Genomic DNA, 18,125 nt, shown 5'->3' with positions numbered 1-18,125 from the left:
GATGCGTTCAGGAACAAACCTGATGCTGCCGAGTAAACCGGGCTGGCTGGCGATTCACCAGGCGGCGTGGTTTGGTCAGGAGAGCTGTTTGAGAGTCCTGCTATCAGGTAAATTCACACACACACACACACACACACACACACACACGTTTAACTGAAGAGATGATCAGAAAAACTAAATTAACACATTGACAATGAAGCAAAGGTTTCATTTATTATTAGAAGCACAGGAACCAACTTCATCATAATGATTCATTATTAAGAAGATGTGTGTGTGTTATCAGTCAAGTCAATTTTATTTATAAAGTACCAAATCACAACAGAAGTCATCTCAGGGGTCTCTCCACATAGAGCAGGTCCAGACCGAACTCTTTAATCTACAGAGACCCAACATTCCTCCATCAGCAGCAGGAAAAACTCCCCTTTAACGGGAAGAAACCTCCAGCAGAACCGGACTGTAGGTGGCGCCGTCTGCCTCGGCCGGTTGTGTTAAGAGAGAAAGAAGGAGGGAGGGACAGAGTAGCAGAATAACAACAATAATAACAATAATAATAATGATAGAAATATGACTAATAATAATAATAATTATAGCAGCATGATCAGTCCGCAGTTGAAGGTCCGCTGTCAGACGAGAAAGCACAAAAAACTCCGGGGAAGAAGCAAAGTTAGTGACATGCATTGATGTTACATGAATGCATACTGATGGAGAGGAGGAGGAGGAGAGAGGAGCTCAGTGCATCATGGGAAGTCCCCCAGCAGTCTAGGCCTATAGCAGCATAACTAAGGGCTGATCCAAGGCGAGCCTGGTCGGCCCTAACTATAAGCTTTATCAAAAAGGAAAGTTTTAAGCCTACTCTTAAACATAGAGAGGGTGTCTGCACCCCGGACTGAATCTGGTAGATGGTTCCATAGAAGAGGAGACTGATAGCTGAAGGCTCTGCCTCCCATTCTACTTTTAAAGACTGTAGGAACCACCAGTAAGCTGCATACTGGGAGCACAGTGGGATAATACGGTACTATGAGCTCTTCAAGATATGATGGTGCCTGACCATTAAGGGCTTTGTAAGTTAGGAGAAGGATTTTAAATTCTATTCTAGATTTTACAGGAAGCCAATGCAGCGAAGCTAAAATGGGAGAAATGTGGTCTCTTTTTCTAGTTTTAGTCAGAACACGTGCAGCTGCATTCTGGACCAGCTGGAGAGTCTTTAGAGACTTGTTAGAGCAGCCTGATAATAAGGAATTGCAATAATCCAGCCTAGAAGTAACAAATGCATGAACTAGTTTTTCTGCATCTTTTAGGGACAGGATGTGATTTTTGTGATATTACGTAAGTGAAAAAAGGCAGTCCTTGAGATTTGATTTATGTGGGAGTTAAAGGACATATCCTGATCAAAGATAACTCCCAGATTCCTTACGGTGGTGCTGGAGGCCAGGGTAATGCCATCCAGAGCAGCTTTATCATTAATATATCAACTTTTGTGTGCATGGAGGATTCATCATTAACATGTACAAACTGAAATCGATCTGATAAATAGGACTTAAACCAGCTTAATGCCAGTTAAATGTTCCAGTCTCTGTAATAGGATGTGATGATCAGTGAGGATAAATCGGTGCCTGTTGAGGGCAGGAGGTGGTTAATTTTGTCTCTAATAGTTAGAATTTTATCATTAAAGAAGCTCATAAAGTCGTTACTACTGAGAGCTATAGGAATACATGGATCAGTAGAGTTATGACTCTTTGTCAGCCAAAGTGCTGAAAAGGAACCTAGGGCAGTTTTTATTCTCTTCTATTAATGCTGAGTAATAGGCGGCTCTGGCATTACAGAGGGCCTTCCTATATGTTTTAAGACTATCTTGCCAGACTAAGCGAGATTCTTCTACTTTGGTGGAACGCCAAATCCTTTCAAGTTTTCATGATGTTTGCTTTAATTTGCGGGTTTGGGAGTTAAACCATGGAGCTAACCTCTTACGTTTTATTATCTTCTTTTTTAAGGGGGCGATGGAGTCGAGTGTTATTCGTAATGAGCCTGCAGCTCTATCAATAAGATTATCAGTTTGGGAGGAACTAAAGTTAACATAAGAGTCCTCTGTAGTATTGAGACATGGCAGTGAATTCAGTACTGATGGAACTGCTTCCTTAAATTTATCTACAACACTATCAGAGAGACATCTAGTGAGGACATTTTTGTCTAATGGTGTGTAATCCAGTAATAGGAATTCAAAAGTTATTAAGTAATGATCTGATAAAATAGGATTTTGTGGAAAAACTATTAAATGTTCAGTTTCGATGCCATAAGTCAGAACAAGGTGGAGGGTGTGGTTCAGACAGTGAGTGGGATTATTTACACACTGAGAGAAGCCAGTTGAGTCTAATAATGAGATAAATGCAGTACTGAGACTGTCACTATCAACGTCCACATGAATATTAAATCACCTACTATAATTACTTTATCTGTACTAAGGACTAAGTTTGATAAAAACTCTGAGATTCAGATAGTTCAGAGTACGGACCAGGAGGACGGTTCACTATAACACATAGAACTGGCTGTAAAGTTTTCCAGGTTGGGTGAGAGAGACTTGGTTTGTCCTCCTCCACTATGAGACCGTTTCATCACACTGGGGCGGTCAGCTTTCTCTGTGAAAGTCACAACTCAGTGGAACGTCCTACCTGATCATATGAAGACCTGTAGTTCTATCAACTGTCACAAACCGGCTCAATGAATGTGACAAACAGGGAAAGCAAGTCAAGTTCAGGTGCCAATTATTTGTTTTATTTAAAACTAAAACAAACATAACTATATACAAAAGGCATGAGGTGTGGAGAGTAACTGCATCAGTGGAGAATGTGGTGTGTGGATGAGTGAGATATGTATATGCGTCTGTTGAATGCAAAAGAAAAATACCAAAAACGTGGATCCTAGGAGAGAGAGAGAGAGACAATGACTCAGAGTGGTATTTCTAGCCTTGGTGGAGGCCTTTCCAGGTGTTGTTACCCTAACAACCCTCCCTGACTGCCAGCTCCTGCATGAAGTGGCCAGGTCAAACATTACTAAAGACCAATCAGCTGTGAGTCTAGCCTGTGATGTGCTGTTGTGTGTAGCTTTGTATTTTGTGTTTTGTATGGTGTGTTTTTGTTTGTTTGTTTGTTTGTTTTTGTTGTTTTTTTGTTTTTTGCTTTGCTTTGTACAGTTTCTTGTTGTGCTGTTGTATGTTTTGATTGTGGGGGACAATCTAACTCTGGTGCAGTGCATCTTTAATGTTTAAAACTGCATACTGTCCCAATCAACAAATCAAATCAATATATCATTTAAGGTAAGAACAAGACTTTCTAATGAGTTATAATGAAGTTCAGGTCTAGAGTTGATAATGAGGCTGCGACTCCTCCTCCTCGGCCAGTGTCTGGAGGAATGTGAGTATTAATATGACTGGGAGGACTGGATTCATTTAGACTGACATGTTCTTCATGACACAGCCAGGTTTCAGTAAGACAATCAATCAATACGATGATCTGAGATTAAATCGTTTACTAATATGGCTTCAGATGACAGAGATCTAATGTTTAAGAGTCCACATTTAATTCTCCTATTTTGTTGTATAATTGCAGAGGTTGTGTTAATTTTTATTAGGTTTTTATGAATGAATCCTCTTCTGTTTACTTTAGATTTAATAGATTTAAGTGGTCGGGGGACAGACACAGTTTCTATGTGGTTTTATGGGGTTATAATATGTCTCATTGTTTGCATCAGTGAATGCAGGAGGAAGTCAGCTGTCAATCAAACAAATTATGTTTTTTATGTCTAAGTAAACTGTTTATTGTGAGTAAAGCCACAGACTGCTTCTCTGAATCTCATCTTCATGTTGTTTTCTGTGTTGTGTTTGGCTGCAGACTGTATATTGATGATCATATGAGTGATTTGGGTAGACTGAAGTCATCTGTCTGTGTTTTTCTGATCAGCTCAGCCGGGGATGGTCAACAAGCGAACAGAGCGTGGTGAGACCCCGCTGCTGGTTGCTGTCAGCAAGGGTCATCTGCAATGTGTTCAGGTGCTGCTGGACCACGGAGCAGACCCGGACATCACCAACTACGAGCGTGAGACAACGCTCTATAAAGGTAACAATGAGTCATAATGAAACATCTCAGAATACCTGCTGATACAAAATATATTGAGCTCTGAACCAATCAGAGAGCAGGATTCTCAATGGTCAACATATTGCTGTAAATGTCTTACAAAGTAAAACCTAACCTCAGAAGAAAACCCTATTTTGTTCTGATAAGCTGTTTTCTGGACTTGTGTTTACCGTCCCTTTAATAAACTCAGTGTGGTTTGTGTGTACCGTCCCTTTAATGACTTGTTTGTGTGTACCGTCCCTACAATGACTTGTTTGTGTGTACCGTCCCTTTAATGACTTGTTTGTGTGTACCGTCCCTATAATGACTTGTTTGTGTGTACCTTCCCTTTAATGACTTGTTTGTGTGTACCGTCCCTTTAATGACTTGTTTGTGTGTACCGTCCCTACAATGACTTGTTTGTGTGTACCGTCCCTACAATGACTTGTTTGTGTGTACCGTCCCTTTAATGACTTGTTTGTGTGTACCGTCCCTTTAATAACCTGTTTGTGTGTACCGTCCCTTTAATGACTTGTTTGTGTGTACCGTCCCTTTAATGACTAGTTTGTGTGTACCGTCCCTTTAATGACTTGTTTGTGTGTACCGTCCCTTTAATGACTTGTTTGTGTGTACCGTCCCTACAATGACTTGTTTGTGTGTACCGTCCCTTTAATGACTTGTTTGTGTGTACCGTCCCTTTAATGACTTGTTTGTGTGTACCGTCCCTTTAATAACCTGTTTGTGTGTACCGTCTCTTTAATGACTTGTTTGTGTGTACCGTCCCTTTAATAACCTGTTTGTGTGTACCGTCTCTTTAATGACTTGTTTGTGTGTACCGTCCCTTTAATGACCTGTTTGTGTGTACCGTCCCTACAATGACTTGTTTGTGTGTACCGTCCCTTTAATGACTTGTTTGTGTGTACCGTCCCTTTAATGACTTGTTTGTGTGTACCGTCCCTACAATGACTTGTTTGTGTGTACCGTCCCTTTAATGACCTGTTTGTGTGTACCGTCCCTTTAATGACTTGTTTGTGTGTACCGTCCCTTTAATGACTGGTTTGTGTGTACCGTCCCTTTAATGACTTGTTTGTGTGTACCGTCCCTACAATGACTTGTTTGTGTGTACCGTCCCTTTAATGACCTGTTTGTGTGTACCGTCCCTTTAATGACCTGTTTGTGTGTACCGTCTCTTTAATGACTGGTTTGTGTGTACCGTCCCTACAATGACTTGTTTGTGTGTACCGTCCCTTTAATGACTTGTTTGTGTGTACCGTCCCTTTAATGACTTGTTTGTGTGTACCGTCCCTTTAATAACCTGTTTGTGTGTACCGTCCCTTTAACTGCAGCCTGTGAGAGGAACAGCGCTGCGCTGGTGGCGGTGCTGCTGAATCGCGGCGTGCTCGTGAACGCAGCGTGTAATCACGGCTGGACGGCGCTGCAGGAAGCCGTGTGCAGGAACAACACGGAGATCTGTGAGATGCTGCTGAAGGCCGGAGCCAAACACACACAGACCGACATGTACGGCATCACACCAATGTTCACCGCCGCTCAGAGCGGGCAGCTCGCCGCACTGCGCCTCCTCCTCAAACACGGTACGTGGACAAATGAACTCACGAACACATGAACATATAAACATATGAACACATGAACATATAAACATATGAACACATGAACATATTAACACGTGAACACACAAACACAGTTAGTTCTTCTTCATGTACATATATATATATATATATATATGTACAGATACACAAACTGTATAGATACACATACAGATACATGTACAGATACACATACAGATACATGTACAGATACATGTATAGATACATGTATAGATACATGTATAGATAGATACATGTATCTATACATGTATCTATACATGTATAGATACATGTATAGATACATGTATCTATACATGTATCTATACATGTATAGATACATGTATAGATACATGTATCTATACATGTATCTATACATGTATCTATACATGTATAGATACATGTATAGATAAACTTACACTATAGATACATATAATTACAATTAAAATCAGTTCTCTTTCAAATCAAACATCCCTATGATATGATATGAGATATGAGTGGAAAGTTTTGTTCTTACAAGTGTATTTATTACTTTTTTTGACTCAAATGTAGCTTCTCTAGTCATGTGACGCTACTTCAGTGCACTTTAACAACAAATATTACTGGAACCACGACAGAACATTGCAGATGAACATTAAATATCCAAGAATTCACATTGTAGACACGACTATCACTGTAACACACTGACCAGACACAGTCCAGATAAATATTAGGGTTTAACCTGGTCTTGTATTAAAAATGTCTGATAATGTCCTGTTAATATGTAATTACAAACATATTATGTCCTTTATCATAGTAAAATATGTTAAATTTCATTTTTAGAACATAAGGCCTAAAAATCAATGATGCACATTTGGATTTTTTTGTCAGATCAGATCAGTCCATTAACACTTTGCATTTCCTTTAATTCCTACTTCGAATCATACGGAGTGATTTACAGTTAAATATATTATATATATATATACAGTTATGTATATATATATAATATATTATATATATATATATATAAATTAGAATTATAGCTGAAGAAACAGCTGTTACATTTGTTCCAACAAAGACTCTGACATGGCAAACTTCAGGATGTCTTAAAGTACTAAAGAATTTGTCGAATGATGATTATGACACAACAAGAAACACAAGAATTTACCAGTTCACTGACTTTACTGGTCAAAAACAGCTTTTCAGGTAAAACTCAGCGAACGAATGATGTCGTCGACACACAATCACGATGTCTTGTCAGCCAGTTAGAAACCCTGATCAGGATCTGTAAACCAGCTTTAGAGTCTGGAGCCTGATTGGACAGGATGGTTCAGCCATCACACCCCTACTATGACCTCTGACCTCTGACCTCTGCAGGTGCAGACATTAACAGCCAGGCTACTGACGGAGCAACGGCTCTGTATGAAGCTACTAAAAACGGGCATGAGGACGTTGTGGAGCTCCTCCTCTCTCAGAAGGCGGACGCCAACAAACCCGGGAAGACGGGATTATTACCGCTACACATCGCTGCCCAGAGAGGAAGTGACACGTATGTTCAGCAGAGCTGCTTTTTCCTCTTTTCCAGTCAGATAAACATTTTTCTTCTAAATGCAGAAACATACAGTTACCGGCTAAGTCCTGGTGTTTTCTGTTGCAGGATGGTTTCCATGTTGATCCGGGCAACCAGCAAGGCCAGAGTCCGTCGGACTGGCATCAGCCCGCTGCACATGGCCGCCGAGCGTAACCGTGACGACGTCCTGGAGACTCTGATTGAGGCAGGATTCGACGTCAATGCTCAGCTGTCTGAAGAGCGCTCTAAACTGTACGAGGACCGACGGAGCACGGCGCTATACTTCTCTGTCATCAACAATAACATCGATGCTGTCGGCACGCTGCTGGCGGCCGGCGCCGACCCCAACCTGGACGTGTTCCGGCCGCTGATGGTGGCGGCTCGGATCGGCTGCATCCAGACCGTCACGCTGCTGGTGGAGCACGGCGCCGACATCAATGCCTGCATCCCCACACACCCCACCACCTTCCCCGCCATCTACATGTTCTCCATGAAGTACCTGCCCATGTTCAAGTACCTGCTGGACAACGGAGGCCACGCCCTCTCCTGCTTCAACTGTGTGTATGGCAGCGGACCTCATCCGCCAATCAAAACCTCCCGATCCCCATGGGGCCGCCTCCAAGACGAAGGAGACCTGCTTCAACACAGCCCAGTGAGAGGCGTTCAGGTGCGTTAAAGACGTATAAAATGAGAGGCGTTCAGGTGCATTACATACTGAGATTGATTAATAGATGTGATTGATTGATTGACAGTTCTGCGAGATGATCTCCGCCCCCAGCATCTGTCGGTGGGCGGGGCCGATCATCGATGTCCTGTTGGACTACGTTGGTCATGTGACTCTCTGCTCCAGACTGGTGGAACACCTGGACAGCTTCTCTGATTGGAGCGTCATCAAAGAGAAAGCAGGTGAGTCAGTAACAGGTAGAGGTGATGTCACAGCGAAGGCAGGTAACAACTAATCACCCGTGATGTCACCAGTGATGTCACCAGTGATGTCACCATGTTCTGTGATGTCACAGCACACACTCTCAACCCAACCGGTCGAGACAGACGGCGTCCACCTAGAGTCCGGTTCTGCTTGACGTTTCTTCTTCCTGTTAAAGGTTTTCCTGCTGCTGCTGTAGATTAAAGAGTTCTATGTGGAAAGAGCTCTGAGATAACTTCTGTTATGATTTGGCGCTTTATAAATGAAATTGAATTGAATGTAATTCTTCTTCTCTTGCAGCACCTCCGCGGCCGCTGCTGCAGCTGTGTCGGCTGCAGGTCTTGCGGCTGGTTGGTCATCGGCGGCTGCAGAAGTTGCCGCTGCCCGGAGGTCTGATCCGCTTCCTGCAGCACCAGGAGGGCTCTGTGGACGTCTGCTGAAACTGCCACACGGACTGAAAACAGAGTACTGATCACTATTGATTATTGGCAGCTGATGGAGCTGCAGACATTTCTGACATAATGTTTAAAACTCACTGTGATGACTTTGATTGACAGCTGCTGGAGGCTTAATTATCTTCTGATTGCCATTAAAACCACAATGTTCCTTCATCATCACAAACACACAAACCATCCTGCTGCCATAAACACTCCCCACAGCAACACACGTGGATTCATCCACCGCTGAAAATAGTCCGCAACACCTGTTTGTGTGTTAAAAACCACAGCGAGCAGCTGTTTTATCACTGAGCTGTGTAAAGAGTTTTGAAAGTCTTCAGTAGGAACCAATGAGATGAGAGATGAACACATTGTTGGTTTGAGTCTGTTCTGGGATTTAATAATAACAAAAACATCAGTTAATAAAGCGGAGACATGAAAGAGATTAAAAGTCAAATCAACATTTTTACAGAGTTTTTGTGTTTTTAAACAGATTTAATAAATAAATGTGAAGCATTAATGTTTCCGTCTCTTTAATCACATGTGTCTGTTGGTTTGATGTTATTATCTGATCCTGGTTCTCTGTTAACCAGCTGTGAGGTCTTTAAATCTTCCATCCTGTCACATGACGGCGTGATACCTTCACTGTGTCTAAGACACCATCAGTGTAATTAATATCACAGCTGATGACAACATTAGACCTCGTTACAAAATGAGCCTTTGCATTGCTGTCTTCACTTTACAAACACCACATGACTCTTGCCTTCCTGTCGGGGAGGGAGGCCAGTCGTCTGTGCCATATTGTGCACATACAGTAAACTGGCTGGTATAAAAGTCTACAGTCTGTTCTTCACACTGCTGTATTGATCCTGGCCGTCCTGCAGCTGCATCTGTCTGTCTGTTAGAGTTACATGTAACAGTGCAGTCAGTTAACCGATTACATCTGGGATGTAAAAGGCATGAAGAGACCTGATGTATCGACTCATTTTATCCAATATAGCAACAACATAATAACCAGTTAATGTTGTTCTGAGCCAGTTTTAGTATTATCATTATTATTTACCCAAACTAAAGCTCGTTATATCCATTGGCTCTGGACCCTGAGCCTTCAACAGGACAAGGCCCGGCTCTAGACAACAACATTTTCTTTGTGGGTCCTTAATCCGAAAATATACCTTTCATGTATGCAAGTAGGCCTACACGAGGGTCAGTGTGACCTGAACCTCCTCATCGGAGCACGTGGGCTCTGTGCAGACATCTGCGTACCTCCACTTTGTCATAGTCTGTGCAACCACTACACTACAAGGGCCACCTGTGCATCTACTGTGCATGCATGCAACGCATCCTCCAAGCGGACTCCAGAGAGTAAGTAAGTACATTTTATTTGTGTAGCACTTATCATAGACATAAGTCACAAAGTGCTTTACAAGGCATAATACGCAGCCCTCTCAGGGACCCCTGATGGTCTGCAGATCCCAGTTTGGTATTTGATAACCACATTACAAAGTGGATAAAATTAAGGATGTCACAAGAATCAATACATAGATACCAAATCAATACCAGCATTTAGAAAATGATACTAATAGCATGTTTTTAGTTATCAGTAGTATCAACGCCTCTATAACTCAGTGTTATTATTCTAATATAGCCAGAGTGTGATTGTTTAAATGCTGAAACACTCTAAGTTTCAGTCATACTGACAGAAACCAGAATGAGAGCACAGAATCACACAGTTTGTTTGTTGTTACATCACATTTCATACAGTTCCTCTGATTTGAAATGATGTTTATTGGGCTGCTTTGCTTTCTACTTGAAGGCTACAGGCTGATATTTAATGTGTAACTCTTATTCTAACGCAGCCTGTGTGCTTAAAGAAAAAAACATAAAGTTTCTGTTCAGTGGTTGATGTTTCTACAAAGTTTTTAAATAAAGGAGTGTGTCCTGAATGGGATCTCTGGTTTTGGTGTCATCAGGTACTGGGAGCAGTGGAGCTTTAGTGGTGATTGTAGTATGGTGACGTCACTAGATGTGATGACTTTGAATGAACGTGATGGCGTTCTCAGTCCAAAATGGCGTCAACGCGACAGCAGCGCCATCTAGCGACGGTTGTTGTGCTTCTACAGCAGCTGCTGCTGAGCTTCTCTGCGACACAGAAACACTTCTGACGATATATACGATACATATAAATGACTGCTGACAGTTTACTGTCATCATTGCTTTGTTTTGGCAAACACAAAGACGAAACACAGACAGCTGAGTGGTTATAAACGCTTCAGGCTCTGTGACGTCTTTGGGCAGTTTGAGTGACGTCGTCGATGGGTGTCAGGTGACAAAACAGAGAGACGAGACTTCCCAGACCTCCGGGATTGACCGCGGATTAAATACCAGCGAAAAGCATAACTTTGATTTGAAATAATCTGCGTGAAGGAAGGTAAGAGTTGTGAAAAACACGAGCTAACCTGCTAACAGCCGACTAACAAGCTAATTGGCTGCTAACAGGCTAACAGGCTGCTAATGCTAACATGCGAACAGGCTGCTAACAGGCTGCTAACAGGCTGCTAACGCGCGGCGGACCGTCTGTATGTTATTTAACAGCGAGAGGAAACATTAATGTCATCTGACAGTTTAACTGTCTGAAAGATAAACGGAATCTGGCAGAAACACTGAACAGGATTTCACTCGAAAGAACTGAAGACAGTTGAGGTTTAGAGCAGGAGACAGTTAAAACTGGCAAATAATGAATGGAGTCTGGCAAGTAAACATTACTAGAAAGTGTAAATAACCACTCCAGTTAAGTGTGAATAAATACTACAGTAAAGTAAATAAACACTACTGGTTGAAGAAATACTACTGATAACTATCGATGATGTATTGATTGGTAATCTGTTATTTTCTTTAGGGCTGTAGTCAACTGGTCGATTGGTTGGTCGATATGCTCTCGTCTGACCAAATTCTCATTGGTCGACTAATCTCCGTGTTACTTTCATAAGGAGAAAAGTGCTTCAGTAACTTTCCAGGATTAATTTATTATTTCCTGCAGCGGGAGGGACAGATTAAAAAATTACCTGTGAAAACAAGGCGGGTGTATTCAAAACACCCCCTTTATTTCCACAACTTTGAACTCGCCCAACCTAATGGAGACTGCTGGGTCCAATTGTACTCAACGTTTACTGAACGTTTACTGAGCGTTTACTGAACGTTTATTGAATCAGTGTTTCTCCTACAATTATTACAACAAGAACCCCGCCAGGCCAAAAAATTTTTTAATGCCAAAAAAACACTAAATATCCATTCACTCAGAAATCAATAGCGTTTGAGTGTGAGTCAACGTCTGTGTCGTTACCATGGAAACTCTTGGTAGCGTAACTCTGTTAAGGAATACGGCAGCGCGTAACATGTTTGCGTAGCGAGTGGGAAAGAGCGAGAGGCAGGAAAGTGACGGTGAATATTAGCGGATCAGAGGAAAAGGTTAGCAGGAAGTTGTAAGTGTGTCAGTAAATGTACAGTAGACTAGTGTGTCAGTAAATGTACAGTAGACTAGTGTGTCAGTAAATGTACAGTACAGACTACAGTGTGTCAGTAAATGTACAGTACAGACTACAGTGTGTCAGTAAATGTACAGTAGACTAGTGTGTCAGTTAATGTACAGTACAGACTACAGTGTGTCAGTAAATGTACAGTAGACTAGTGTGTCAGTAAATGTACAGTACAGACAACAGTGTGTCAGTAACTACAGTACAGACTACAGTGTGTCAGAAAATGTACAGTAGACTAGTGTCAGTAAATGTACAGTACAGACTACAGTGTGTCAGTAAATGTACAGTACAGACTACAGTGTGTCAGTAAATGTACAGTACAGACTACAGTGTGTCAATAAATGTGCAGCACAGACTACAGTGTGTCAGTAAATGTACAGTAGACTAGTGTGTCAGTAAATGTACAGTAGACTAGCGTGTCAGTAACTGTGCAGTACAGACTACAGTGTCAGTAAATGTACAGTACAGACTACAGTGTGTCAGTAAATGTACAGTAGACTAGTGTGTCAGTAAATGTACAGTAGACTAGCGTGTCAGTAACTGTGCAGTACAGACTACAGTGTCAGTAAATGTACAGTACAGACTACAGTGTGTCAGTGAATGTACAGTACAGACTACAGTGTGTCAATCAATGTACAGTACAGACTACAGTGTGTCAGTAAACGTACAGTACAGACTACAGTGTGTCAGTAAATGTACAGTACAGACTACAGTGTGTCAGTAACTGTGCAGTACAGACTACAGTGTGTCAGTAAATGTACAGTACAGACTACAGTGTGTCAGTAAATGTGCAGTACAGACTACAGTGTCAGTAAATGTACAGTACAGACTACAGTGTGTCAGTAAATGTACAGTACAGACTACAGTGTGTCAGTAAATGTGCAGTACAGACCACAGTGTGTCAATAAATGTGCAGCACAGACTACAGTGTGTCAGTAAATGTACAGTAGACTAGTGTGTCAGTAAATGTACAGTACAGACTAGTGTGTCAGTAAATGTACAGTACAGACTACAGTGTGTCAGTAAATGTGCAGTACAGACTACAGTGTGTCAGTAAATGTGTAGTACAGACTACAGTGTGTCAGTTAATGTGCAGTACAGACTACAGTGTGTCAGTTAATGTGCAGTACAGACTACAGTGTCAGTAAATGTACAGTACAGACTACTGGTCAGTAAATGTACAGTACAGACTACAGTGTGTCAGTTAATGTGCAGTACAGACTACAGTGTGTCAGTAAATGTGCAGTACAGACTACAGTGTGTCAGTTAATGTGCAGTAAAGACTACAGTGTGTCAGTAAACGTGCAGTACAGACTACAGTGTGTCAGTAAACGTGCAGTACAGACTACAGTGTGTCAGTTAATGTACAGTAGACTAGTGTGTCAGTAAATGTACAGTACAGACTACAGTGTGTCAGTAAATGTGCAGTACAGACTAGTGTGTCAGTAAATGTGCAGTACAGACTACAGTGTGTCAGTTAATGTGCAGTACAGACTACAGTGTCAGTAAATGTACAGTACAGACTACAGTGTGTCAGTAAATGTGCAGTACAGACTACAGTGTGTCAGTTAATGTGCAGTACAGACTACAGTGTGTCAGTTAATGTACAGTACAGACTACAGTGTCAGTAAATGTACAGTACAGACTACAGTGTGTCAGTTAATGTACAGTACAGACTACAGTGTCAGTAAATGTGCAGTACAGACTACAGTGTGTCAGTTAATGTGCAGTACAGACTACAGTGTCAGTAAATGTACAGTACAGACTACAGTGTGTCAGTAAATGTGCAGTACAGACTACAGTGTGTCAGTTAATGTACAGTACAGACTACAGTGTGTCAGTAAATGTACAGTACAGACTACATTGTGTCAGTTAATGTGCAGTACAGACTACAGTGTGTCAGTTAATGTGCAGTACAGACTACAGTGTGTCAGAAAATGTACAGTAGACTTGTGTGTCAGTAAATGTGCAGTACAGACTAGTGTGTCAGTAAATGTGCAGTACAGACTACAGTGTGTCAGTTAATGTGCAGTACAGACTACAGTGTCAGTAAATGTACAGTACAGACTACAGTGTGTCAGTTAATGTACAGTACAGACTACAGTGTCAGTAAATGTACAGTACAGACTACAGTGTGTCAGTTAATGTACAGTACAGACTACAGTGTGTCAGTAAATGTGCAGTACAGACTACAGTGTGTCAGTTAATGTGCAGTACAGACTACAGTGTCAGTAAATGTACAGTACAGACTACAGTGTGTCAGTAAATGTGCAGTACAGACTACAGTGTGTCAGTTAATGTACAGTACAGACTACAGTGTGTCAGTAAATGTACAGTACAGACTACATTGTGTCAGTTAATGTGCAGTACAGACTACAGTGTGTCAGTTAATGTGCAGTACAGACTACAGTGTGTCAGAAAATGTACAGTAGACTTGTGTGTCAGTAAATGTGCAGTACAGACTAGTGTGTCAGTAAATGTGCAGTACAGACTACAGTGTGTCAGTTAATGTACAGTACAGACTACAGTGTGTCAGTAAATGTGCAGTACAGACTAGTGTGTCAGTAAATGTGCAGTACAGACTACAGTGTGTCAGTTAATGTGCAGTACAGACTACAGTGTCAGTAAATGTACAGTACAGACTACAGTGTGTCAGTAAATGTGCAGTACAGACTACAGTGTGTCAGTTAATGTGCAGTACAGACTACAGTGTGTCAGTTAATGTACAGTACAGACTACAGTGTCAGTAAATGTACAGTACAGACTACAGTGTGTCAGTTAATGTACAGTACAGACTACAGTGTGTCAGTTAATGTACAGTACAGACTACAGTGTCAGTAAATGTACAGTACAGACTACAGTGTGTCAGTTAATGTACAGTACAGACTACAGTGTGTCAGTAAATGTACAGTACAGACTACAGTGTGTCAGTTAATAAATGCTGCAGCTTCTCAAGACCAAGAAAAATTCGTCTGTTGTTTCTCCAACTGCTGGAACAGTGAAGGGTGTTAGCTCTAAAGTTAGCAACAATGGGTTAGCCTAACCTGACAACGCTAAACATAGAAATTTGTGGCTGCTCAGTTCAGTTACACAGTATGGAGGATGTATTGATGACTTATTAACTATTAATCTGTTTTTCTGGCAGTATGGAGGATGTATTGATGACTTATTAACTATTAATCTGTTTTTCTGGCAGTATGGAGGATGATGAACTTCCGTCAGAGGATGGGCTGGGTGGGCGTGGCTCTCTACCTGCTACTCAGCGTACTGTTGGTGTACTACGTGTTTGAGGTTCAGCGGTTCAGTTTGGAACACGTGCAGAGAGGTGCGACCAGCCCGTCAGCTCCACCCCCCGCCGTCAGCTGGAGTCAGGGCATTGGCACCCGCTTGCCACCGCTTCCTGCTTGGATGTGGGCGTCGGTCTTCCTGCTGCCATACCTGCAGCTCTTCCTCTTCCTGTTCTCCTGCACAAGGGCGGACCCTCGCGCCGTCGGTTACTGTGTCCTACCTGTCTGCCTTGCCCTGCTCTGCAGCCGCCGCCACGCCGTTGGCAAGCCGTCCAATCACAGCGGCTCACCACTTATAGACACATAGAGGGGCGGGGCCAATGCAGGACGTCACCAGAAGACTAAGTGAACAGTTTGTCGGTTGTGATGTCACTTCCCTGTGTGCCTTTTGACAGACGTAAACCCACCGCTCCGCCTGATAAGGACCTGTGTCGAACTGCCCTGAGCGTGGACTGTCGGGATCAACAAATACAAACCTTTTTGTAAAAACACACAGAGAATCCTGTGCTGTGATTGGCTGGAGGGTAGCTGTGTGTCTAACTGAAGCACCAGTACTGTTGCTATGGTAACCGGCAGATAAACTTATGACCAAGCCAATCAGAGAGCAGTATTCTCTGTGACTGTGGTACTTAATTTGCTACTTTTCTGTGTTTAATATCATGAGTCACATAACATACACTGGTTACCATGACAACTTTATTATGTCAATAAAATGAAAGAAAAAACAATGTGTTTTACACTTTAAGATTGTAATTCTTTTAGAAAATGAAAGTTTTATTTTACAGAAGTGATGTGGAGACCTCACCTGTCCCCACCTGACCTCACCTGACCCCTCCTGACCTCACCTGTCCCCTCCTGACCTCACCTGTCCCCACCTGACCTCACCTGACCCCTCCTGACCTCACCTGACCTCACCTGTCCCCACCTGACCTCACCTGACCTCACCTGTCCCCACCTGACCTCACCTGTCCCCACCTGACCTCACCTGTCCCCTCCTGACCTCACCTGTCTGTGTCAGACTGTTACAGACATTTAAAAAGCAGGTTTTATTTTTAGTCTTTACCTGAAGCAACATGTCAGACACAAGCTGCTTTATGTACTTTCTACTGAATTTAGGATCGATATCCTGACTGATGCCAGGTAATCAGTCCTCAGGTATTGCTGATATCGTCAAATATTTCAGGTGTCCTCAGATGTTTCGGGTGTCCTCAGATGTTTCAAATGTTTCAGGTGTTTCAGGTGTCCTCAGATATTTCAGGTGTCCTCAGATGTTTCAGGTGTTTCAGGTGTCCTCAGATGTTTCAGATGTTTCGGGTGTCCTCAGATGTTTCAGGTGTTTCAGGTGTCCTCAGATGTTTCAGGTGTCCTCAGATGTTTCAGGTGTTTCAGGTGTCCTCAGATGTTTCAGGTGTCCTCAGATGTTTCGGGTGTCCTCAGATGTTTCAGGTGTCCTCAGATGTTTCGGGTGTCCTCAGATGTTTCAGGTGTCCTCAGATGTTTCGGGTGTCCTCAGATGTTTCGGGTGTCCTCAGATGTTTCAGGTGTCCTCAGATATTTCAGGTGTCCTCAGATGTTTCAGGTGTCCTCAGATGTTTCAGGTGTCCTCAGATGTTTCGGGTGTCCTCAGATGTTTCAGGTGTTTCAGGTGTCCTCAGATGTTTCAGGTGTCCTCAGATGTTTCAGGTGTCCTCAGATGTTTCGGGTGTCCTCAGATATTTCAGATGTTTCAGGTGTCCTCAGATGTTTCAGGTGTCCTCAGATGTTTCAGATGTTTCAGGTGTCCTCAGATGTTTCAGGTGTTTCAGGTGTCCTCAGATGTTTCGGGTGTCCTCAGATGTTTCAGGTGTCCTCAGATGTTTCAGGTGTCCTCAGGTATTTCAGGTCTTGAATCTTTTAGCTGGGGGATGTAGTTCAGAGTTCTGGGGGTCCTCTGGATCCTCATCTTCCTCATCACTGTCCTCCTCTTCCTCACCTGCAGCAGGAAACATACAGGTGTATCAGGAACTGTAACTGACAGGTAACTTGAGGTTGTTTAGTCCTTCCTCTCTAACCACTGTATTGCACTGTAACGTTAGCAGTTAGCATAACAACCTGTTGCTTTCATCTTCTTTTAAGGAACTTATTATATTTGAAGTCTTGATTTAACTGAAACACATGCAGAATGATTTTATACTTCATAATCATTCTTATTGATGACACGTTATGCTGGATTTAATCATTCTTATTGAGTAGACGTGCTGCTCAGATTCTCACATTAGAGAGCTCACCTTCTGCGCATGCTCCGCGGGTTTTTTCACGCTCCACCAGCTCGCTGAGAAGCCGCGAGACGTTCGGGCTCAGTTCGTGAATCCCGCGGATCAGAGAACTCAGATGATTTTCTACTGTAATGCAGATTTTCTCTGTTAGTCCGTTTCTAAACCGCAGTTCCGCCTGCACCGCAGCGCCCGCCATTTTCAACACACTCCGCCCGCTGTCGTCAGCACGCACTGCCCGCCTGCGTCAGCAACATGTGATACTCTTACCCCGGGATTCCACCGGGCACGTGCGCGCCGAGTTCCTGCTCCGACGCGGTTTGCTCCGTCCTCTGCACAGCGCCCTATTCCACCGCGAGGAAGCCATTCGCCGTTTACAGTCAGTTGCACTCCTACTACAGTAATTACAGCAGCCTGGTCAAAGCTCACAGA

General features: G+C 42.7%; 3 protein-coding genes and 1 long non-coding RNA gene across 5 annotated transcripts in view; 2 read left to right on the top strand and 2 right to left on the bottom strand.

Moving 5' to 3' along the window:
- The window catches only part of LOC137169687 (ankyrin repeat and SOCS box protein 2-like), a 10,948-nt gene extending 1,814 nt beyond the window's left edge, over window positions 1–9,134 (top strand). The window contains exons 4-10 of the mRNA XM_067572999.1: window positions 1–107; window positions 3,954–4,109; window positions 5,453–5,698; window positions 7,064–7,235; window positions 7,344–7,923; window positions 8,009–8,162; window positions 8,482–9,134. The exon at window positions 1–107 is cut by the window's left edge and continues 63 nt beyond it. Of these exons, the coding sequence (XP_067429100.1) occupies window positions 1–107; window positions 3,954–4,109; window positions 5,453–5,698; window positions 7,064–7,235; window positions 7,344–7,923; window positions 8,009–8,162; window positions 8,482–8,621 (1,555 nt within the window). The 3' untranslated portion in view covers window positions 8,622–9,134. The remainder of the gene's footprint in view (window positions 108–3,953; window positions 4,110–5,452; window positions 5,699–7,063; window positions 7,236–7,343; window positions 7,924–8,008; window positions 8,163–8,481) is intronic.
- LOC137169691 (uncharacterized) lies at window positions 8,704–10,304 on the bottom strand. The gene is made up of 2 exons (XR_010924515.1): window positions 8,812–10,304; window positions 8,704–8,757 (listed from the first exon to the last, which is right to left on the bottom strand). It is a non-coding gene; the product is annotated as an uncharacterized lncRNA (long non-coding RNA).
- Window positions 10,305–10,741: 437 nt separating this feature from the next.
- tmem251 (transmembrane protein 251) lies at window positions 10,742–16,169 on the top strand. Its single transcript, XM_067573001.1, has 2 exons — window positions 10,742–11,049; window positions 15,351–16,169. Exon 2 carries the CDS (start codon window positions 15,359–15,361, stop codon window positions 15,746–15,748), a length of 390 nt encoding a protein of 129 aa, XP_067429102.1. The 5' UTR covers window positions 10,742–11,049; window positions 15,351–15,358; the 3' UTR covers window positions 15,749–16,169.
- si:dkeyp-55f12.3 (uncharacterized protein LOC568418 homolog) lies at window positions 16,124–18,063 on the bottom strand. 2 transcript variants are annotated; one of them, XM_067573002.1, is made up of 3 exons: window positions 17,709–18,063; window positions 16,447–17,413; window positions 16,124–16,406 (listed from the first exon to the last, which is right to left on the bottom strand). In XM_067573002.1, exons 1-2 carry the CDS (start codon window positions 17,890–17,892, stop codon window positions 17,319–17,321), a joined length of 279 nt encoding a protein of 92 aa, XP_067429103.1. In that variant the 5' UTR covers window positions 17,893–18,063; the 3' UTR covers window positions 16,124–16,406; window positions 16,447–17,318. The 2 variants fall into 2 exon arrangements, with proteins under 2 accessions (XP_067429103.1, XP_067429104.1); XM_067573003.1 differs by having other exon boundaries at window positions 16,124–16,326.
- Between the last annotated feature and the right edge of the window lie 62 nt (window positions 18,064–18,125).

This window comes from Thunnus thynnus, chromosome 18, assembly GCF_963924715.1.
Source record: "Thunnus thynnus chromosome 18, fThuThy2.1, whole genome shotgun sequence".
NCBI classification, from domain to species: Eukaryota; Metazoa; Chordata; class Actinopteri; order Scombriformes; family Scombridae; genus Thunnus; species Thunnus thynnus.
The sequence above is the reverse complement of the archived record's forward strand: the minus strand, read 5'-3'. Positions and strand labels throughout refer to the sequence as shown.